Genomic DNA, 23,839 nt, shown 5'->3' on the forward strand with positions numbered 1-23,839 from the left:
CCCTAGATCCTGTCACTCTAGGCGGAAGATACTATTAATCAGCTCATCTATCAATCTGTACATCACTGGCCCAGTCCAGTGGTGTAGTTAGCAGAGCTGCTGCATCACAGTGCCTTGTTGGATCCACTCCTTGGGCGCTGTCAGTGTGGAAATCCTGCGTTCTCTCTTGTGTCCATGTGCGTTTCCTCTGCATGCTCTAGTTTGCTCCCATGTTGGTAGGTTAATTAACGGTAGCCGAGGTGTGTAGGAGCCGAGTAAAGATTCTCAGTGTTCTTCACTGAGCATTGAAGACAGTTTTCTGCCAGGTTATATGAGCTTAGCCAGGCCCAGGAGTTAAGTTTGAACAAGTCGTAATGTGTAGGAAAGCTGGAGAGATTCATGATGTAGTGGCCAGGGTAGCTGTAAAGGCACAGTCATCCGGAGTGGAGTGATATGGAAAGGTGCATACAAGTTGGTGGAGTTCCGAGACTTTGGAAGGTTGTACTGTTGAAGGAAGTTCAGAGGAATGAGCGTGCGGTCCTTGGGGGGGGATTTGTATTGCGAATGAGAACTTTAAATCGCAGTGTGTTTCTGCATCAGTTCTGTCAGTTTTCATCGTTGTTGTAATTTTATGTTTCTAAACTTAATATCGAAAGAAGTATCGATTTTTACATCTTTAAAAGTGGAGACTGAAGAAAGACCTGATAGGAGTATAGTGGATTCCAATTAATTGGGCTATCAGTTAATCAGGGCATCCGCTCATTTGAGACTAATCTCCAAGAACAAAAGCTAATTGAGAAAATAGCAGGGATTTCCTTTGTTTATTTGGAACACTTGGTGCAGGAGACTGTTGTGGAACAGTTTCTAACTAGCATTAGGTGCATGCACTTGTGTGACCAATAGACACTACACCGTGCTTAGAGTGTACAGTTTTGAATGGCATCAGTTGCATACACTTGAGTTCAGAAAGGAGTGATTTTTTTTTCACCGATAGTTGGTGAGAAATAACCAGGAAGACAATTTGGAATGGTTTTGCTCACTGCAGTTTCAAGCATTCAGGTTTGGAGATGGCAGAAATGGCTGGGAGTGAACATGAAACAATTTCACTACTTCACGTTAGGAATTACGAAGAATTTGAAAGTATTGATAATAATCTTGAATGTTACAATGAAAATTAAGATTTGGAGCATTGTATGATTGCAGTCCATTATCTACAATAAGTGCACATCTTGTTCATTTACAGTCAATCAAAAGAATGTGGCTGTGTACCGGTACGCTGGATGAATTCCTCCTTTGATAACAATTAGGGAGTAATATACAGTTAAATGGTAGTTTGCCTTTTTTATACCTTTTTAACTATTTCCATGAAAATTCAGCTATTGGGGCAGCCACTTAATTGGGCCAAAATACTGGTCCCGATATTTCCCAATCAATTGGAATCCACTGTATATAAAACTGAGAGGTATTGGCAGAGTAGATAGACTCTTCTTTCCTATGGTGGAAATATCAAATATTAGAGGGCATAGCTTTATGGAGAGAGGGTAAAGATTTACAAGGCAATTTTGTTTTATATGGGGTGGTAGGCGCTTGGAACTGGTTGGAAGAAGTGATGGAAGTAGATAGCAACAGTTAAGAGACATTTAGGCACATTAACAGGCAAGGAATTGAGAAATGTGAGCCATGTGTCAGCAGATAGGATTAGCCTTAACTAACACAATGGTTGGCACAGACACTGTAGGCCAAAGAATTGCACTGATCTATATTCTGTGCCCCAGTGAAATCAGCTCCCGTATTCCACTTTAGTATTCCGTAAATCTAGCAAATCACAAAGTTTTGGGTGGCCTTTTGGGAATGTTTGAGCAAAGCCAGCTAGATGTTTGGAGTACTCCAGAGCTTACTTGTTGATCTGTGAAGGGTGTGCTGTGCTTGGGCTGGGTCTTGTCTGTTGCTATGATAATTTGGGTGACATTCATGCATTTTTAAAGAATAATCGTCATTCAGCTATTTTTAAACTGAAGATTTCAATAAGATTAGTTTTCATTAGCTACTGACAGCTCATAACAAAAAAAGATGAGAGTGCAAAAAAATCAATAAAATGCTTGACTAACATCAGAAGGACATTAAGGCTGGTTGATTTAAAAAAAGAGTATCACTAAAAGCAGGAAGAAAAGGCCTGGAAAACATTCAGTTATGTTCAATAAAGGATGCTGCCCAGACTAGAGATCAGGCCTTATGAGGATAGGTTGAACAAACTGGGGTGTTTCTCTTTGGAGCAAAGGAGGATGAGAGGTGACTTGATAGAGGTGTACCAGATAGTAAGGGGCATAGATGGAGCAGATAGCCAGAGACTTTTTTCCCCCAGTATGGAATCACCTAAATTGATGGGGTGTGATTTTAAGTTGATTGAAGGAAAGTATAGCTGGATATCAGATGTAAGTTATTTTTACACAGAGAGTGATGGGTGCGTGGAACGGCCTGACAGGGGTGGCAGTAGAAACAGATATATTAGAGGCATTTTAAGAACTGCTTAGATGGGATCATGGATGGTAAAAAAGTAAAGTAGGAAGGAAGAGTCAGTAAAATGGTCAGCACCATATCGTGGGCTGAAGGGCCTGTACTGTGCTGTAGTACTTTATGTGTAAATGTTTAACCACCTGTCCTTGACTTTTAATTGTCATCTTTATTACCAAGTTCCTAGTTACCAGCATCTTGGGGGCTCAGCACTGATCGGAATCAGAACTGGAATAATTATGTAAATACTTCTTGATGCTCCCAAGCAGCAAAGTGGAACAGCCCTTAGAGCTGCTGTCACACAGCACCAGAGGCTTGGCTTCAGTCCTGATCTTGAGTCTGGGGGGGGTGGAGGGTGTGTCTCTTTTTCCCAGGCTTTCCCTGTGGCTGTATGGGTTTCCTCTGGGTACTCCTACATCTCATTCCTGCAGGGTGGTTAGTTGGCCATTGTAAGTTGCACCCAGTGTGTAGATGAGTGGTTGAATCCTGAAGGGGGTTGACAGGAATGTGGAGAGAATAATATGAGCTTAGGTAAATGAGTGGTTTATGGTCCACACAGACTCAGTAGTCTGAGGGGCCTGATTTCTCTTTTCTGAATCTAACTCTTATCACCAATTTAGAGCCATTTAACTTTAGTGCCAGGCAATGACCATCTGTGGACAGGATTGTCTAGCCACCTACTCCCACAGTTGACTCCTGAAAGTACCTACCAAGCCGGCAACCTCTAACACCCAGCAGGCCAAGGGTTTAAGATGCATGAGGAAAAACACTGCTACAAACTACACAGCATTCTGATTTGGTTCTTCATCGCTGGTTTATTTCCTGCTTTAGTATCTGTGACTGATCCTTCATCTATCAATGATCCTCCATCTCCAACGTTACCTTCGGGGTACCTTTACCTGAAGAACTGCAGTAGTTCAAGAAAGTGGCTCCCCACTTCCAAGGCAGTGAGCGATGGGAAATAGATGCTGATCTTTTCCAGAAGCTGAAAAATGAATAAGTAAGAAAAATAAAGGACAGGGGTCAGGGAAATGTTATAAGCAGATGTTCTTCCAGATTGGACGGTGGAAGACTTGATGTTCCCTTGTGTCCTGTTCTGGGTTCAGCAGGATTACAGCGCAAACTCTGCTTTCAACACAAAAGACTGGTGCTGCAGTAGCAGTTAGCACAACATTTTACGGTACCAGTGATAGGTGTTCAATTCCTGCTGCTGTCTCTAGGGAGTTTGTACGTTCTCCCTGTGACTGCGTGGATTTCTTCCGGGTGCTCCGGTTTCCTCCCACGTTCCAAAGACGTGTGCGTTATTAAGTTGTGGGCATGCTGTGTTGGCACCGGAAGTATGGTGGCACTTGTGGGCTGCCCCCCCGCACGTTGCCGGGATTGCGTTGGTCGCTGGTGCAAGCGTTGCATTTCACTGTATATGTTGATGTACACATGAGAAATAAAGATAATATTTATAGAGGGGGAAAAAGAATGAGGAAGGATACTGATGGACTTCAGGAGATGGGGCAGACTAGTTGAAGGGGATATAGTAAAGAGCAGGCAAATTTTAATTCAGACCAGCATGAAAAAGAGAATGTGAACAAAAACAAGACAATCTCAAGTACGTGCCGGAGCACAAGGATCAGGACGTATCTACCTGTAAACCTCTGAGAGTGACAGGGCGAGGTTAGTAGTGGAATCCTGTGATCCATAAGCAGAGGGATGTTGCATTGAATCTTTATCAAACCCCACTCTTGTCACCGTACTTTGACTCCTACTGCAGTAAACATTTAATGGAGTGGTGCCAAGGTAAGGGATTACGGCAGCGAGTTTTTATAGGGGAAGCTAGAACTGTTCTCCCAGAAACCAGGAGATTTGCTTGAGGTGTAGGAAATTTATAATGATGCTGGGTTTTTGGCCCAACATACCAACTATCCCTTTGCCTCCATAGTTGCTGCTTCACCTGCTGAGTTCAGATTCAGATTTGTTTATTTATCCGGAACCAAAAACAAGCTGGTGGAAATACTCGATCAAGATGGCACCAAGCTGCTGTCTCCATTGAGGCTGTGGCTCACAGTTTTTTTAGGTTCATAGGAATAGTTTTGGGGATAGAGAAAGAAGTTAGGGGTCAGATTGGGGTTTAGGGACAAGGATGTTGGGGAGTTAGAGGTCTAGGCCTCTGTTCTGCACTCCGCATTCGAAGGACGGCGCCTGGACGTGGGATGAAGGACATCTCTGGTTGGATGTCAGGCCGGCAGACCAGCGAGGATGAGGGCTTACTTGCCTCTCCAAGGATATGGGCCAAATCCAAGCAAATGGGACTAGCTCAGTAAGGCACCTTGGTTGGCATGGGAAGCTTAGGCCAAAGGGCCTATTTCTAAACTCTGTAATTCTATGACTATTGACGGTGATTGTTTTAGGTTGAGTAAACAGAGATTAACTGCTTCCATTACTGGATGGTTCAGTCAGCAAGGAGGTACAAAGGAGAGGCAAAGAAAGCCTTTTACTTGGAGAATGATTGCAAACTGGAACTGAGGAGGAGTTGATGGAAAAATGTGAAAAATAAAATGAGTGAGAATACAATTAGTGGAAAAATGAGTGTGTGAGGCTCAGTGTAGATTCAGTGGGACAAAGAGCCTGATTCTACCTCTCTCTTGAATGTAGAATGGCTCTGGGCTTGTACTTGCTGGAGTTTAGAAAAATGATGGGCTATCTTACTGAAGCCTATGGAATATTGAAATGCCTTGATAGAGTGGATGTTGAGAGGATGTTTCCAATAGTCGGGGAGTCTAGGACAGAGGGCACAGCCTTTAGAACAGCGACGAGGAGGAATTTCTTTTGCCAGATGGTGGTGAATCTGTGGAATTCACTCACAGAGCTTTTCATCAGAGACCAGAAGCCTTAGAAGACGGGGTTCATTCAAGTTCACTGATTGAGTAGAAAAGTTAGTGACCCGCGGCAGTTTTGGAGCTTTGAGCAGTGGCCAGGCAGTGTTCGGGATTGATTGGTAAGAACAAATTGAAGTAAGGCGGGGCAAGCGGAGCAGGGATTTTGAACTATTAGAGGCTTCAGCGAGGAGAAGTTTGAGTGAAAGAAAGTAAAAAAGCTGTAGGTAGAGCTCCCTCCCCCACAGTTAATTGTTCTTCCTTCTTTATATTTGCTTAGTTAGCACAGTAGAGATGCCAGACAGGATAGGTGAACGAACCTCTTGTAGGATGTGGGAAGGCAGGGAGGCCTCCAGTGTCCCTGATGACCACACCTGCAGGAAGTGCATCCAACGGCAGCTTCTAGCAATCCGTGTTAAGGAGTTGTTGCTGGAACTGGATGAACTCCAGATTATTCAGGAGGATGAGGAGGTGATAGATAGGACATACAGAGAGGTAGTTACACCGAAGGTGCAGGACACAGGAAACTGTGTGACAGTCAGAAGGGAAAAGGGGTTAAGGAGCCAGTGCAGAGTACCCCTGTGGCCATTCCCCTCGACACCGGGTAAATCATTTTGGATACTGTGGTGGGGGGGGTGGGGGGGAATGACCTAGCAGGGAAAAGTCACAAAGGTTGGTTCTCTGGCACTGAGTCTGGCTCCATGACTCAGAATGGAAGGGAGGGAGAAGAGGCACACCGTGCTGATAGGGGGATTGTTAGTTAGGGGAACAGAAGAGAGGTTCTGTGGATGAGAACAAGATTCCTAGATGGCTTCTGGCCTCCTGGGTGCCAGGGACTGTGACATCTTGGATTCAGTCCTCAGCATATTTAAGTTGGGGGGGGGGTGTTGCTGGTGAACAGCCAGAGGTCGTGATCCATATAGGTACCAATGACATAGATAGGAAGAGTGACAAAGTTCTGCAGAGGGAACTTAGGGAGTTAGGTGCTAAGTTAAAGGGCAGGACCTCCAGGGTTGTGATCCCAGGATTGCTACCTGTGCCACGTGCTAGTGAGGCCAGCACTAGGAAGATTATACAGTTTAACATGTGGCTAAGGAGTTGCTGTAGGAGGGAGGATGTCAGATGTTTAGATAATTGGGCTCTCTTCCAGGGAAGGTGGGACCTGTACAGAAGAGAGAGTTTGCACCTGAACCGGAAGGGGACTGATATCCCAGCGGGAAGGTTTGCTATTGCTGCACGGTGGGGTTTGAACTAGAGTTGCAGGGGGATGGGAAACAGAGTGCCAGAATGGTTAGTGGAAAGGTTGTGGAGGCAGATGTTAAGACTCCAGATGAAGTTAGGAATCAAAAGGTTGATCATGGTGCAACTAGTGTCCTGAGCTGCATATATTTCAATGCAAGAAGTATTGTAGGAAAAGCAGGTGAGCTCAGGGCATGGATCAGCACCTGCAATTATGACATGGTAGCCATTAGTGAGACTTGGTTGCAGGAGGGGCAGGACTGGCAGCTCAATATTCTGGGGTTCCGTTGTTTTAGACGTGACAGAACAGGAGGGATTAAAGGAGGAGGGGTGGCATTACTAGTCAGGGAAAATGTCACAGCAGTGCTCAGTCAGGAGAGACCAGAGAACTCCTCCGCTGAGGCGTTATGGGTGGAACTGGGAAACAAATGTAACCCTCTCACCGGGCTCATATTCAAACTTGGCTCGATACCTAACTTGGCTAACAGCCACATGACTCAGCAGGGAGAAGGCCACTTTTCATAAACAATATACATCTAGGTTTGGTATGATTTGGGGTTCAGCCAAATAGGAAGGTTGGGATGTTCCGATTAAAGAAACCTCGATTTGAGTGAATGCTGTGTAAATACTGCCCATACATAGTTATCTGTCGGCAAGAAATAACAGATCGTGCACCACGTAAAATTATAAAGAAAGTGTATTTACCAATTTCATCTTTATCAGGCAGTTAATAGGAAGTAGAAAAGAAAATGGCCCATTACAGTTAAACCAGTCCAATGTGCACATAAATGTTGGAGCTCATACTGGAGTATTCGGGGGTGTATATCTTACTCATGTGCTGGGCCCACGGCCTGTGTGAAAACACCCGCCACATTTTCAAACTCCCCTCGAAGACCATCTTGAGCAAACTGCCTGGCTCCCTCAGGAGTATTGGCCCTTCCTCCTTGGAGCCATTCATCTGCACAAAAGCACTTGCAATGGGGGCTCTCCATGCACAGCATACTGTGGTGTCTTCTCTTCTGTCCCGCTCCACATCTCCCGCCTAAAGACCCCAAACAAGACTACTGTCCTTCTGAAAACTCTTCCCCACAGCTCTCTAGAACCTTCTCTCTCATTCCACAATCCTGACTCACACACATTCCTAATCTTAGCCGAAGCCAAAACACACGTGGCGCATTGCTTTTACAGAAAACTCCTAATATAAACTATCTCATAGCATAGCAGTAGAAATTTTAACCAGGGCATTACGTAAGCAAGGTATGACCACGTCAGTGGGGCTATATTACAGACCACCTAATAGTCCTAGGGATTTAGAGGAACAAATTTGCAGAGATTGCAGACTGTTGCAAGAAACATAATATTGTTATAGTAGGTGATTTTAACTTTCCACATATTAACTGGGACTCCCATTCTGTAAAAGGACTAGATGGCATAGAATTTGTCAAATGTGTCAGGAAAGTTTCCTTAATCAGTATGTAGAAGTCCCAGTGAGAGACTGTGCGGTACTTGGTTTGTTATTAGGGTATGAGACAGGGCAGGTGACAGAAGTTTGTGTAGGGGAACACTTTGCACCTAGTGGTCACAATGCCATTCATTTCAAAGTAAATATGCAAAAAGGAGGTCTGGTCCACAGGCTAAGATTCTAAATTGGAGAAAGGCCAATTTTGATGGTATCAGAAAGGATCTGGCAAGCGTGGATTGGGACAGGCTGTTTTCTGGCAAAGGTGTACATGGTAAGTGGGAGGCCTTCAAAAGTGAAATTTTGAGAGTGCAAAACTTGCACGTACCTGTCAGAATAAAAGGTTTAGGGAACCTTGGTTTTCAAGAGATATTGAGGCTCTGGTAAGAAAAAGGGAGGTGCAGGCAGGTACTTATGGAATATAAGAAAAGCAGAACATTTAAGAAAGAAATCAGGGGGGCTAAAAGAAGACATGAGATTGCCCAAGCAGACAAAGTGAAGGAGAATCCTAAAGGATGTTGCCGGGACTTGAGAAACTCAGTTACAGAGAAAGGTTGAATAGGTTAGGACTTTATTCCCTGGAGCATAGAAGAATGAGGGGAGATTTGATAGAGGTATATAAAATTATGATGGGTATAGTTAGAGTGAATGCAAGCAGGCTTTTTCCACTGAGGTAAGGGGAGGAAAAAAACCAGAGGACATGGGTTAAGGGTGAGGGGGGAAAAGTTTAAAGGGAACATTAGCAGGGCTTCTTCACACAGAGAGCGGTGGGAGTATGGAATGAGCTGCCAGATGAGGTGGTAAATGCGGGTTCTTTTTTTAACATTTAAGAATGAATTGGACAGATACATGGATGGGAGGTGTATGGAGGGATATGGTCCGTGTGCAGGTCAGTGGGACTAGGCAGAAAATGGTTCGGCACAGCCAAGAAGGGCCAAAAGGCCTTTTTCTGTGCTGTAGTTTCTATGGTTCTATATGTTAAAAGCAAAACAATTGCAAGGGACAAAATTGGTCCTCTAGAAGATAGAATGGTAATCAATGCGTGGAGCCAAAAAAGATGGGAGAGATCTTAAATGCAATTTTTGCATCTGTATTTGTATCTGTCAGGAGATGGATATAGAGTCTATAGGAATGAGGCAAAGCAGCATCAACTTCATGGACCTTGTACAGATTACAAAAGAGGTGGTGTTTGAAGTCCTGAGGCAAATTAAGGTGGATAAATCCTCAGGGCCTGACAAGGTGTCCCCTCTAATACTGCGGGAGGCAAGTGCAGAAACTGCCAGGGCCCTAGCAGAGAGCCTTAGCAACAAGTGAGGTACCAGAGGATTGGAGGATAGCCAGTGTTCTACTTTTCAAGAAAAATAAATCAGGAAATTATAGGCTGGTGAGCCTGATGTCAGTAGTGGGAAAGATATTGGAAAATATTCTGAGGGACCAGATATTTAAGTATTTGGATAGTCAGGGACTGATTAAGGATAGTCAGCATGGCTTTGTGCATGGTAGCTTTTGTGCATGGAAAGCTGATTTAGGCAAGGCAAAGAATGTTGTCTACATGGACTTTAGCAAGGCATTTACCAAGGTCCTGTATGAGAGGTTGGTCAAGAAGGTTCAGTTGCTCAGTATTCAAGATGAAGTAGTAGATTGGATTAGGTCTTGCATAGTGAACAGAAGGGCATTGAGAGTTGTGGTAGAACAAAGGGATCTGGGAATAGAGGTCCATAATTCAATGAAAGTGGCGTCATAGGTGGATAGGGTCATAAAGAAAACTTTTGGCAGATTGGCCTTCATAAATCAGGAGATGGAATGTTATGTCGAAGTTGTATAAAATGTCAGTGTGGCCTAATTTGGAGTATTGCGTGCAGTTTTAGTCACCTACTTACAAGAAGGATGTAAATAAGGTTGAAAGAGTACAGAGAAAATTTACAAGGATGTTGCTGGATCTGGAGGACCTGAGTCATAAGGTAGGATTGAATAGGTTACGATTGTATTCTTTAGAACATAGAAGATTGAGAGGAGATTTGATAGAGGTATACAAAATTAGGATGGATATAGATAGTGTAAATGCAAGCAGGCTTTTTCCACTGAGGTTGGGTGGGACTACAACTAGAGTTCGTTGGTTAAGGGTGAAAGGTGAAATGTTAAAGGGGAACTTGAGTGGAAACCTCTTCACTGAGAGGGTCGTGAGCGTGTGGAACAAGTTGCCAGTACAGGTGGTGCATGCAAACTCTATTTCAAGAGTTAGGAGAAATTTGGCAGTTTAAATGGTTTGGCACAGACCATGGAGGGCCATAGGGCCTTTTTCCATGCTGTACGTTTCTATAACTCTAGGTGCTTATGCAGGCCAAGGCATTATTTAAAGCAGAGGTTGATTGGTTCTTGACTAGTAAGTGAAAGGTTATGTCGAGAATACAGGAGAATGGGGTTCAGAAGAACAATTTTAGTAGGGCTAAACCTGAGCTACCACTTTCTAAAGCCAACTAGGTCAGGGCCAAAATTGCCACTGTTGCCAGTGACAACATGACCTGAAAATGAAGGAAAGGAACATGTATCTTATTTATATGTGCAGTTTGAAAATGTATTGGCAGTTCTTTTTTTTAAACTGTGCTATGGAATGCGTGGTACAGTGGCACAGCTTGTAGAGTTGCTCTCTCACAGCGCCAGTGACCTGAGTTCGATTTTGACCTCCGGTGCTCTCTGTGTGGAGTGTGCACCTTCTCCCTGTGACCACATGAGTCTCCTCTGAGTGCTGCCGTTTTCTTCCACATCCCAAGGACGCACAGATTAGTAGGTTAATTGGCTGTTGTAAATTGCTCCCTTCCCCGCAGCAATCCCCTGAAGAGGGATTTGATTGGAAGGTATAGCAAATGGGTTACAAGGAAAAAAAACTAGTGGCCAGTTAAATGTGATGGCATAGACTCAATGGATCTTGGACACCAATAAATATAGAGATATGGGTTTCCTCCTACACCCCAAAGATGGTAATGTTGCAACTCTATAAAACCCTGGTTAGACTGCACTTAGGATATTGTGTTCAGTTCTAGTCACCTCTTATAGGAAGGATGTTGGAACTTTAGAGAGTGCGCCGAGGAGCTTTACCTTGATGCTACCTGGATTAGAGAGAATGTCTTATGAGGAAAGGTTGAGCGAGTTAGGGTTTTTCTCTTTGGAGCGAAAGGAGGATGAGAAGTGACTTGATAGAGGTGTACAACATGATAAGAGGCATAGATTGAGTGAATAGCCAGATACGTTTTCTGAGGGTGAAAATGGCTAATACCAGGGGGCATAATTTTAAGGTTTTTGGAGGAAAGTATGGTTGGGGGGGGGACAATATCATGGGTATGTTTTTTTTACACAGTGTTGAGTGTGTGGAAAGTCCTGCCAGGGATAGTGGTAGAGGGAGATATATTAGGGAGATTTAGGAAACTTAGATAAGCACATAGATTATAGAAAATAGAGGGCTATATAGGAGGGAAGATTTGGATTGATGTTCGAGTAGGTTAAAAGGTCAGCACCACATTGTGGGCCAAATGGCCTGTACTGTGCTGTAGTTTTCTGTGTTCCATATAATGGTAGGTTAACTAACTTCTGTATATTGCTGAAGCGTATGAGAGAGAGAATAGGTTTCAAGGAAGTAAGTGAAGTTGGGATGTGACCGATACGCTGAATACCAAGGAAATATGAAAGAGAAGGATCTTGGTGCTATTGCTTTTGGCTTGAGTTCATTATACGTGGTTGGAACTGAGTGATCTTCAGTCTGAACTAAACTAAATATAGTTACAATGCTTCAAATCCCACCCAGGAATTGGAGGGTCTGGCATACAGGGAGAAATTGGAATCACCAGATCTACTAGTGTGGTAAAATGATGTTCCTTTGACATTATCATGGCTGACGAAGGGATGTTGTTTTGGATTTGTTTCAGGAGAATTTGTCAAGGCCACACACGATTCGTCGGATGCCAGTAGGATTGAAGGACAAGCTTCCACACATGAGTAATTCCAGTTGAGATGTCCTGTTTTTTTGCTAACTTTGCTCGCTGCTACAGATTCTTCTCCACACTTCATTACCACACTCCTCTAGATAATAGAGAAAGGTCGCAGTCGGATCATTCAATACCTGAGCAGTCTGTCTGATCCACTGGTTGTGCCGTGCAATGAATCAAGACCCTACAAATTCTGTATATTCAAGTGTGGTTAAAGTTTGCAAATTTGTGCTGCTTGAAAAAAAACACAATTACAGAATTAATAATTACAGAATTATTAATAAAAATCAGATTGGATTTTTTGCCTTCCTCTGCTCCTTGTATTTCTCCCCACATTATTTATTGTTGAAACACTTTGTGTACCTCTGAGACCATAACACACAGGAGCAGAATGAGGCCATTTGGCCCATCGAGTCTGCACTGTCATTCAATCATGCCTGATTTATTTTCCCCTCTCAACCCCATTCTCCTGAATTTTCCCCATAACCTTTGATACCCTTACTAATCAACAACCTCCACCCAATCACTTGGCCTCCGCAGCTGTCTGTGGCAATGAATTCCACAGATTCACTGTAAAGAAATTGCTCCTGTTGATCAGCTGTTGCTCGTTGAGGCACAGTCAAAGTGTCCCAGTGAACCGGATTCCACTACACTTTGTAATGTAATTTATAGTATGTTTTATGTATTGTACTGCACTACTGCTGCACGACAAATTTTACAACATACAATTTGTCAGTTTGTCAGTGATTTTTCAGAAGGCTTTTGACAAGGTGCCACACATTGGACTGCTTAACAAATTAAGAGCCCATGATATTTCAGAAAAGATTCTGGCATGGATAAAGATTCGCTGATTGACAGGAGGCAAAGAGTGGGAATAAAAGGAACCTTTTCTCGTTGGCTGCCCGTGACTTGTGGCGTTCCACAGGGATCTGTGTTGAGACTGCTTCTTTTTACATTATATGTCAATGATTTGGATGATGGAATTGATGGCTTTGTGGCCAAGTTTGCAGATGATATGAAGATAGGTGGAGGGGCAGGAAGCAGAGAGGCCACAGAAGGACTTAGACAGATTAGAAGAATGGGCAAAGAAGTGGCAGATGGAATACAATGTCGGGAAGTGTATGGATATGCATTGAAATAAAATGGTAGACTATTTTCTAAATGGAGAGAAAATCCAAAAATCTGAGGTGCCAAGGGACTTGGGAGTCCTCGTGCAGAATTCCCTAAAGGTTAATTTGCAAGTTGAGTTGGCGTAAGGAAAGCAAATGCAATTCCAGCATTCATTTCGAGAGGACTAGAGTATAGAAGCAAGGATGTAATGTTGAGGCTTTATTAAAGCACTGGTGAGGCTTCACTTGGAGAACTGTTAGCAATTTTAGCCCCCGTATCTAAGAAAAGATGTATTGACGTTGGAGAGGGTTTAAAGGTGGCTCATGAAAATGATTCCGGGATTGAAAGGCTTATCATATGAGTAGCATTTGATGGCTCTGGTCCTGTACTCACTGGAATTCAGAAGAATGAGGGGTAGCATCTCATTGAACCCTATTGAATATTAAAAGGCTTTGATAGAATGGATGTGGAGAGGATGTTTCCTGTGGTGGGGGAGTCTAAGACCAGAGGACGTAGCCTCAGAACGGAGAGGAGGAGGATTTCTTTAGCCAGAGAGTGGTGAATCTGTGGAATTCAATGGCACAAGCGACTGTGGAGACTAAATCATCAGGTATATTAAGGCTGAAGTTGATAGATTCTTGATTAGTCAGGGCATGAAGGGATACAGGGTGAAGGCAGGAAAATGGGGTTGAGAGGAAAATGGATCAGCCATGATGAAATAGCGGAGCAGACTCAATGGGCCAAATGATCTAATTCTGCTCCTATATCTTACGGTCTTATGACTTTATTAAACCTAATTCTGATCTTTAAATATGTCCAGGATGCTAGCCTCCATTAGGCTCCAGAGAATTTTTGGAGACTCACTTACCGTCCCACCACTTTTAGCAATGTGAGCCCCAAGCTCTGGAATTTCAACCTCACACTTCACCATCTATTGTTACCTTCTTAAACCTTGTTTCAATTCCTGGCTGAATCTCCCCTCCCCACCCCCATTCTCATATAACACAATATGAAAAATTGTGTCATCTTCTTTCAGGGAAAGCTGGTACGTCACTTCCTCTCTCCTGCATTCTCTTTCAGGCAATCTAAAGAAGGCCAGCGCTCTTTGGTCTCGACTAGTGGACTTTCCCTGGTTCCGGCCACGAAGGAGAAGGAGGGCGGTAAGTCCTCCCCACCCCATGTCCTTAAGTCACTCTGAGTCTCCTTTGTGTGATGTTTCTGGCAGAGTTGGGGAGGGAGGGATGGGGAATAGTTCTCCCTAGGTTTCAGAGTCCTGCTCCTTGCAAAATTGGAATCTATCAGAGCAAGTGGAATTGGGAATAGAATGTAATTGGGGGAGTGGGAGAGGGGGTTTACCTTGGAATATGGCAGGACCACCATTCTGATGGTGTCAACGAAGTACCACACCTATACCTTGCAGTGCCAGAGACCTAGATTCACTCCTGACCTCAGGTGCTGTCTGTGTGGAGTTTGCACGTTCTCCCTTCTCGAGCTGCTTCAGTTTCCTCTCACGTCCCAAAATGTGTAGGATGGTAGGCCAATCAGTCACAGAATGCTGTCCCCAGTGTGTAGGTAAGGGGCAGAGTTGGAATGCAGGGAGAATGGATGTGGGTGTGGGAACAATAAGATAGAATTCATATAGGCTTAGTGTAAATGGGTTATTGATACTGTGGACTTGATGGGCCGAAGGGTTTGTTTGTATCTTTCTATGACTCTAGTTATGCAATTTGGACTTCAAAGTTTACAAATAGTTTCAAAATTTGCTGTTTATAAACTCACACTATTGCTTGCAAATTCATTTTAATTACCCATGAATGTGAAGTTGGGCATTTGGCTCCTGAGAACAAAGCCACAGGACCTCGGGGAACAAGGGGGTGGAAGAGCTGCTGGATTTCAGGATAACTTGATAACAGCAGCTATAGGACATCTTGGAAAAAGCCCGGCACAGATTGGGCTTCACTATTCAATGGATAGATTCACATTACAGAACAATTCCATTTATTGATGCAGAGTTCAGTTTGGAAACAGAGACATATTTTCTTGAGACAACAACCAAATGGAAATGCTAATAAATATCTGAAAAAGAGTGACAGGGAAGAACTTACATTAAGCTCTATTCTTGCACCTCACAAGAGCCATTTATGAGGAGGTTCAGTAGAGGTGGGCTTCATCAGATTAAAGATCTGTGGAGGGAGGTTGAGACCCTTAACCCAGTTGTAGGGCAATGACACTAAATGACTGCGTTTCTCTCTATAGATGCTGCCTGACCCACTGAGTTCCTCCAGCATCTTGCTTTTTGCTTTATCATAGAGAAGCCTACCATTAATTTAAATATTCCAGGACACCCCTCAGTCTCTATCATGGAAGAAGATGCTGTCTCTATGTGTCTAGTCTATTCTGATATGCTTGTCCTCTTAGTTTGAATATCATCCTTATGAACCTTCAAAATATGGCCTCCATTTGCTTTGAGATCAAATTGTGCATTTTAATCCAGACTTCAGCATTAATACTGTGGGTTTCAATTCTACTCCCCATGATTTGAAGACAATCAGCTTGATGGATCTCACTTTGGGAAATACTGAGTTATTTTCCAGTGACTGGAGAATTCTGAGGTGTCTTGTCCAGCTGATGGGGTACTTCCTGTGGTACGGGTGGAAGTGATGTCATGGATGAGCTAACCTTTTGATTTCTGCCTCCTCAGGCCCGTCGCCGGAATGTCTTCTCTGAAGTGAAATACCTGGAACTCATGATCATAAACGACCACAAGATGGTGGGAACTGCAATACTTTTTAATCTGCCTTCCCTTCAGCCTGTTTACTTTATCTGAGCCTTAGTTATAAAGCATCGAAATAGTTCCTTCAGCCACACAGAGTGGTCACAGACACTAATTATTCCATTTTATTCTGAAGGTATACCCGTCCCTGCTTTTTTATTCTTTCACCATCAACTCCGCTCCCCCCATCCACCTTGCAGATTTTACCACGCACTTTCATGCGAGGGGCACTTTACAACAGGCTGTCAACCTCCCAGTCTGCTTGTCATTGGGATGTGGGAAGGGACTGGAGGCCACCCATTCGCAGGAAGAATGTGCAGACTCCATGCTGTGCCTGGGCTCAGGTTGGCACCCAGGATGCTGGAGCTGTGTGACAGTGGTCCTACCAGTTTCACTGTGTTGCCCTTATGGTTGGTATACACACCCCCACATCCCCCCTCCCCCCCCACACACATACACACACACACACACATGCACACACGTGCACTCACACCACATGCACACACCTTGCACTGTATGGTGCTTTGACTGTGGTGAAACTCCTCAGGAGTTCAACCTGGCACAATGTGTGTGTGCGTGTGGTCTATTTGAAAGGATCAGAAGGGTGGACGAAGGAGGTCAGTGAGGTCTAGAATTTAAAAAAAAATACAGAAAATGCTGGAAATACTAAGCAGGTCCAGCCATGTCTGTGAGGAGAGAATGGGAATGAATGTTTTAGGTCGAAAAGTCTTCTAATGCTTGTCAAAAGAAATAACCTGTTGGAGTCCAGAACTAGGCCTCACATGTTGGGAGGGTGGCTAAGCTGACTAGGATGAGAGGGCCCTGGGAGAATTTTTAAATGGATGTGTGGATGGTCCAGGGTCCCAGTGTAGACAATTGAACACATGGGTGAAGGGGACGGACGTGGTGCGATTGAGAATAGAAGTGGTACATTTTGGTGGTCTGGATTATAGCAGGCAAGAGATTGGCCAGAAGCGTAGTGAGCCTGGGCCAGCACGGGCATGGATCTTAGACAAAGGTCTAATTCTAAGTCAAGGTAGCTTCTGGAGATGAGAGAAAGTCAATATGTTGTGGCTTAAAAGTTGATGCCTAATGATTCTGCAAAGTGGAAATGAACATCCTTAGTAACGATGCATGCACATACTGGATATAAAGATTTATTCACTTTTATTGATCCAGGATTGGGACAGAGGCCCAGTATCAGACATCCTGTGGAGTCAACATTTGGCAGGGATTAGAGTGTTGCACCTTTAGGACATTGGGATGAGGGAACAAACCTCAAAACCTCAGGATCAGGAGAGGCTCCATCCCTTGGCCTAGAGATCCCTCCAGGAGTATTTGAGTGATTTGGTGGCAAGTTTCTTTTGTTGAAGTAATGATGGTGTGATGGGCTTGGGGAAAGTGGGTAGTGAGTTCACAAATTGCAAGATTCTCTTGGACTTTGTTTTGTGATGTTAAAAAAAAACCTGAGGGCAGCAGTTCAAGTGCTTAGAATTTCGGAAAGTTTCTGCAAGGGCTGGGTGCTACTGAGTGAGTGGAGTCAGACAGTGTGGAGCTGAGCACATGAAGCTTGATGCTGGCTGGAATATTGACTAGGGAATGTTTAAGTTGGGAACAAGTATACCTGAATTCCTGGACAAGCTCCATTTTTATTCACCTTGACGTCTTGCAGATAGAGCAGAAAGCAATGCCAGGCTAACCACTTTTAGTCTGATGGGGGAGGTGGGTGGAATCCGTCCTAGGGTTGATTTAGAATATGGCAGGTTTAAAAACAAAACAGGAATTATCAGTCATTGTAAGGAGTTTGGGGTAACCTCTCTAGATTGCCTGTGCTAAGAAGGGGCATGATGAGGTGTGCGCTGTACCTAAACCTTGGTGTGAATCTGTGGAAAACTAATTTGTTCTAACATTACTGTGAACCATTTTTCCTCACTTTATCCATTGTGATTAATGTTCCGCATTAATTGCAAATAAAATTTCTGAAATCAGAAATTTCATGAGGAAGTCATAAATTATGGATTGTGATTTGAAGTGCTCCTTCACTGTTCCACCAGCAGAGGGCGGCCCACACACATGGGTCACACCTCACTGACATTCCTTCCTCCAATCAGGCGCAAATCCTTTTTGATAAAACGTGATTAAAATCTACCTGCAAAATTGGAGGTTGTCATATTTTTGTATTTTTCCCTCTTTTGTTGACAGACCAATAATTTTTGCCGCCTTTGCTGCATATCATTCATCTTGCCAATAACTTGCTTATAAATTTAAACTCAATTATTCAGTGTGTGAACAGCTGAGCCCTTCATCCTGAGGGAGAGCAGGGATGATAAATCTTGTGCACAGGTTGTCATGCACTACCCAGCCCTTTGCAAAAGTTGTCTGAGTTAGTCCGAGACGCTGCTCTCTTCCCATATTGTAGCTCTGTAGGTATTTTTACTTCAATTATTTACACAATTGAACTCAAATGTTTTTTGAACACGCGCAACATTTAGGAACTGATTCTTCTTCTTGCCGCCAGATTTCTGAACGAACAATGAACCCACGAACACTACCTCACAATATTTTTTGTTCTTTTTGCACTATTTATTTATTTTTAGAATATGTTTATTACAGTTTGTAGTACAGTATAGTTATGCATTGCATTGTACTGTTGCTGCAATACATATAATAATGAACCTGATTCTGAATTGGCTTTCGAGGTTTTGTCAGAACCTGCTTACCCCCAACTTCCAAGGATCTTGGGCCGCTGATCATGAAAATCACCACGAAATTACACTATTGCACACCATTAAAAAAAATCACCTATATTTGCTACTTCAATTCATAATTCAGGTTAATTAAAATGTTGCCCATAATGTAAGCTAAAAAGTTTTCTATCCTATCCATGCCTGGACATGCTTAGGCAGGACGGACGCTGCATTGAAGGACAGGTTTTAGAAAGGCTATAAATTTCCGTGAAGGATTTTGATATTCGAGACAGCTGCTTTCGAGAGTAACTGATGCCAAGATTAAGGAAGGCACTTTTGTTGGTCCACAATTCAAGCAGGTCATCAATGACAGGCAATTCAAATAATTTCTAGTGTGACTAGAGAAAATCACATGGAAACTGTTCCTGGCAAATGCAGAGCACTGTACTACGTGCAGCTGGTTGTCAGTACGCTTCAAGCATACAAAACCATGAAGTGCAACATGTCACTAAAAGATTCATTTTCTGCATTCCCATTTAGACTTCTTCCCAGCAAATTTTGGCATTGTCAGTGACGAACATTGTGAAAGGTTTCACCAGGACATTGCAGTCATAGGGGAACAGTATCAGGGCAATTGGAATCTGGTTGATTATTGTTGGACACTTAAACAAGAAGACTCAGACACTGAGTGCAAACAAGTATCATCAACAAAGCATTTTTAGTGTTGTTGAAATATCTCAAGGTGTCAGCACTGTTATGAAATCAAACACATTATTTTCTATAAAAGTTAATTTTGCTTCTCCAAATTCTTACGTGATATAAGTAGTCTGAAATTATATTCGTGTCAGCTTCAAGTGGTCTACCATAAACAAAAAAAATTCTTTCAACACTTTTGAAAGAATTTGCTGTCCAGTGTTTTTCATCACCATCAGATCTTAACTTTTCGAGGAATGAGCCTTTGTGAATTTTCTTCTTCTCTTTTGTCAGCAGGGGCCGAGCACTTGTGTGAAGTACTTTTTGTATTACTTGCCATTCCATAATATTTAATGGTTCTCTGCTTCTCCACCACAGTACAAGAAACGGCAATCCTCCCGGATTCATACCAACATCTTCGGCAAGTCTGTTGTTAACTTTTTGGACTCTGTAAGTATTCTGCTAACTTTGTGCAGATAATGAGAAGTGATGTCAGGTTTGGTCCTTCTGCTGCTTGTGGTTGGAATCATGGCACTGAGGCAGGGTGTTGGTGGCAGTGCTTTCCTGTTGCATTCATGTTGGGAGATCCACAGTCATTGCATTTCTTCAGAGGAAGACCAGGGATTTCAGGCAACACCAGGCTGCCTCTTGCCCATCAGAGATATAACAGGTGGCACGGTGGAATAGCGATTAGTGTAGTCGCTTTACGGCAGGAGCAGGAGCAGTCAGTGGTTGGGGTTTCATTACCGCTGTGTCTGTGAGGAGATTGTATGTTTTTGAGGCTCTGTGGGTTTCCTTCGACATTGATTTGATGCATATGATGCATTTCACTGGATGTTCCAATGTACATGTGACAAACAAAGCTAATATTTAATCTTTACTCGCACCCTTCTGCTGTTTGGGGTACTTAGTAGGAAGCAGCAGGGCTTTAGCCGTCAATAAAGTGGAACCTGCTTTGCCGCCATCAATCTTACCCTCTGTCATCTGTGCCTGCTCCACCTCTCACCTCTTTTCTTCTATCCCCTCTTCGGTCACCTCTCCCCCTCCCCTCTCTCTGCCCCCTCACCCCAGACTCAACCCTCCTAACTCTCCCCCTCCCCCTCGACTCCCCCGACTCTCCCTACCCCCCCCCACCCCAGAACCATGAGTTGTAAAGTAGACTTTTTGAAAGTGAGTGCATCGTTTGTGGATCAGTTTAGAGTTGCAGTGAGTGAAGTTACCCACAGTGGTTTAGGAACCTGACGACTGTAGGATAACCCCTGTAAATTTCCCTTTGAACACAGGCATAGAATGTAGGGGTGGGAGATGGGTAGGGAGAATAGAAAATAGAAACTTTTGGTTTCTCCCCCTCACCACTGTCATGCACTGAGCACAATGCGGCTTTCATTAATGGTTTGGAACCCGGGACATCCCGATGGGAGACGGGCTTCATTTAATGGGGGAGTCTGGTTCCTTCATTCTCTCCTTCCCTTTCAGAGTTTTAAGAGAAAAGTATTGAGCTTGGTGGCTGGGGGGGATCAGTCAAGAGGACTGCTCTGTCTTGGATAGCTGTAGTGGACTGAAGTTGTCCCGTAGTAGGTTTCACATCCTTTTTTGTTAATATAATTTTTATTGAGTTTTCAAAAATACATGAAAAGATAATATCTACCCTCCCCCCTCCCCTTAACCCTCCCCCTCCCATATAAAGTCCTACCTAAAAAGAAAGAAGAAAAAAAAAGAGAGCCGCCTGGGTATTGGAAGGTTTCCACATGCTCCATGGAATTCAAAATAAAATTGGTATACTTATTCGTTACTTTCCCCAAGGGACCAAGATCTTTATCGGAGCACTTAAATATGCCATCCTATCTTTTGTAAATAAGGGCGCCAAATATTCAAAAATGTTACATATTTATCTCTTAAATTATAAGTAATTTATTTTTTGTGGTGTAATATATAATTGGTGTAAAAAGTTATATTATACTAATCTAAGTCGAACATTTATTGTATTTGTCATACTGTCAAGGCACAGTCTTGACCAATTTGTTTCATCAATATTAATATTCAGATCTGTTTCCCATTCTTGTTTTGACTTAAAAATTGCTACTCCCCGCTACAACAACACTACCCACCCAATCTCTCTTTAATTTCTGATGTTCTGTTTCTGTTAAATGCGTTTCCTGTAAAAAGGCTGAATCTATCTTCATTTTCTTAATATGTGTTAAGATTCTTTTTCTTTTCACTGGTCCATTAAGCCCATTAACATTAAAACTCAAAAAATTCAATAAATTAGTCATTATTTTTAACAAAGTTGCTCCAATCTAAAACATTACTTCTCAACTCTCTTAGTTCCTTGGGGAATCTCTTTGAACTTCACCATGTTGCTATGCGTTCCCCCCCCCCCCCCAATCATCCAGGCAAAAAGAAAAAAAAGATAGATGAGATATAAAAAAAAGAAAAAACAAAATACCCCCCCACTAATGTTGAACCTCCCTCCATTTTGCGGGTCGTGGCTAGAGCCACGCTTGCACACATGATTAGCGTAGCAATTGATCAGTGCTTCTTCCAGCTCCCCCGTAACAAAAAAAAAATTATATATATATAAAAAAATTAATGTTACTATTCCCAACTAGTATTCCTCAAATTTTAACCTTACTTCCCCTCCCTCATATAATTAGTAATATATTTATATATTCATCCGCCTTCAAAAATCCAACAAGTCCATTCTTTGACCCAGTCTTCTTCTTCAATCCATCTCGCTCCCCTGGTTTTGTTCTTGTACCTGGTGAATATTCAGAGAGTCTTGGACAAACTGCTCCGCTTTCCAGTAATCATCAAAAAATCTTTTTTTCTCCACCAGTCAAAAAAATCTTCAAGGTTTCAGGGTAACGCAATATAAAATGATAGCCGTGATCCCATAGGATTTTTTTCACTGGATTAAATTTCTTCCTTCTCTTCAAAAGTTCATAACTTATGTCAGGGTAGAAAAAAATTTTGTTCCCTTGAATCATCAATGGCCCTTTTCTATTCTTGGCAGCTTGGGCAGCTGCCTGTAGAATCCTTTCCTTGTCTTGAAATCTTAAGAATTTTATTAAAATTGCTCGTGGATACTGGTCATCTTGTGGTTTTGGTCTTAGAGTTCTATGTGCCTGCTCAATTTCAATTAATCGGTCCTCCTCTTTCATTTGCAAAACTTCCGGGATCCATCTTTGAAAAAATTTTATTGGATTTCCTCCCTCCATACCTTCTTTAAGACCAACAATTTTAATATTATTACGTCTACTAAAATTTTCCAACATGTCCACTTTCTCCAAGAGTCGATTTCTTTCCGTGTTCCAGACAAGCAGATCATTTTCTGTTTTTTCCACTCTATCATTAATATGCTCCATTTTTCTTTCCATCTCCTGAAGCTTCTTATCCATTTTATCCTGTCTTTTCATAGCTTTATTATAGCACATCTTCATGCCTCTAAACTCTGCTCTTTTCTTACTTCAGCCGTTAATTGCAATAAAGCCTCTCTTATGTCTCCATCATCTCCTTTAGTTCCAATCTCTTCCAGTTCTTCCTCCTCTTCTTCATCTGTATTCTCTGCGGTATCCGATTCTGACTCTGAGTCACTTTCAGTTGCAGTGGCTGTCGGTTCTTGTAGTTTGAGTTGTATCGATTTACGCATGCGTACTTTGCGCATGCGCATTTCCGGCACCTTCTTCCGAGAGACCGCTACCGCCGCCATTGCTCCCTGTTCTACAGCGGAGATAGAACGCATCTCCTCCAAAAGAGATCTAACCTGAGTCCGAGGCTCCATCGCTGCAGTAGGCCCTTTTTTCTTCCCATCTCGCGGCGGCTTCGCAACAACAGACTTCTTCTGTTGCGGTTTAGGAGGCATATCGTAAAGTAGTCTTGCAAAGTTATAAGTAGTTTTTGGAAAGTATTTATTAACTTTGTTTTGTTTAAATGGTACTTTGCTAATTTTTTACGGGAGAGCTGGATTTACACGTCTCAATCCCACGTCATCACGTGACGCCCCCCCAGGTTTCACATCCTGATATTCCCAGAGCTGGGCTGCATTTAATGGGAATCCGCAGCCAAACTGTCATTGCAGGAACGACAGAGGATTGTGTGGGCTTCTGTATCTCTTCCACAACCAGCTGATCATTCCTCATGCTTAAGCGTTGCTTGTGGGTCTAACCCTGTGTTGAACGTCATATTTGGATTGAGATTAAAATTTCATTTGGGTCATTGAGGTTAAGAAATGGCTTTAAAGCAACGTTCCCTTTCTCAGGATGTCCAGCACAATTTACAGCCAATATAAAAAGATCACATCCAATGCAGGACGGATGGAATTTTTGATGAAGTGATGAATTGAGCCATGCATGCCTTTGTAGTTGTAACGTTGAATCAGGTTCACAGGTCTGGCAAGTGAGACAGAAAACACTGACTGCAAATAAGTATATTAATCATTCATTTACAAACAATAATAAAAAAATCAACCAAATATTCATGTTCCCTAAATAACAGAAACTATGAAGCTGAATATACTTAGCTAAAAGCATGCACAGAGCATA

The 23,839-nt window shown here is 42.9% G+C and overlaps 1 protein-coding gene across 6 annotated transcripts in view; it reads left to right on the forward strand.

Annotated features, from left to right (window-relative positions):
* Positions 1-23,839, forward strand: part of adam23a (ADAM metallopeptidase domain 23a) — a 163,621-nt gene that overhangs the window by 71,729 nt on the left and 68,053 nt on the right. For 5 of the 6 annotated variants that reach the window (XM_072261324.1, XM_072261327.1, XM_072261326.1 and 2 more), the window contains exons 7-10: positions 11,976-12,054; positions 14,226-14,305; positions 15,847-15,915; positions 19,677-19,748. In XM_072261324.1, the coding sequence (XP_072117425.1) occupies positions 11,976-12,054; positions 14,226-14,305; positions 15,847-15,915; positions 19,677-19,748 (300 nt within the window). The remainder of the gene's footprint in view (positions 1-11,975; positions 12,055-14,225; positions 14,306-15,846; positions 15,916-19,676; positions 19,749-23,839) is intronic. The other variant, XM_072261325.1, reaches the window with a different exon arrangement.

This window comes from Mobula birostris, chromosome 6 (genome assembly GCF_030028105.1).
Source record: "Mobula birostris isolate sMobBir1 chromosome 6, sMobBir1.hap1, whole genome shotgun sequence".
In the NCBI taxonomy this organism is placed as follows: Eukaryota; Metazoa; Chordata; class Chondrichthyes; order Myliobatiformes; family Myliobatidae; genus Mobula; species Mobula birostris.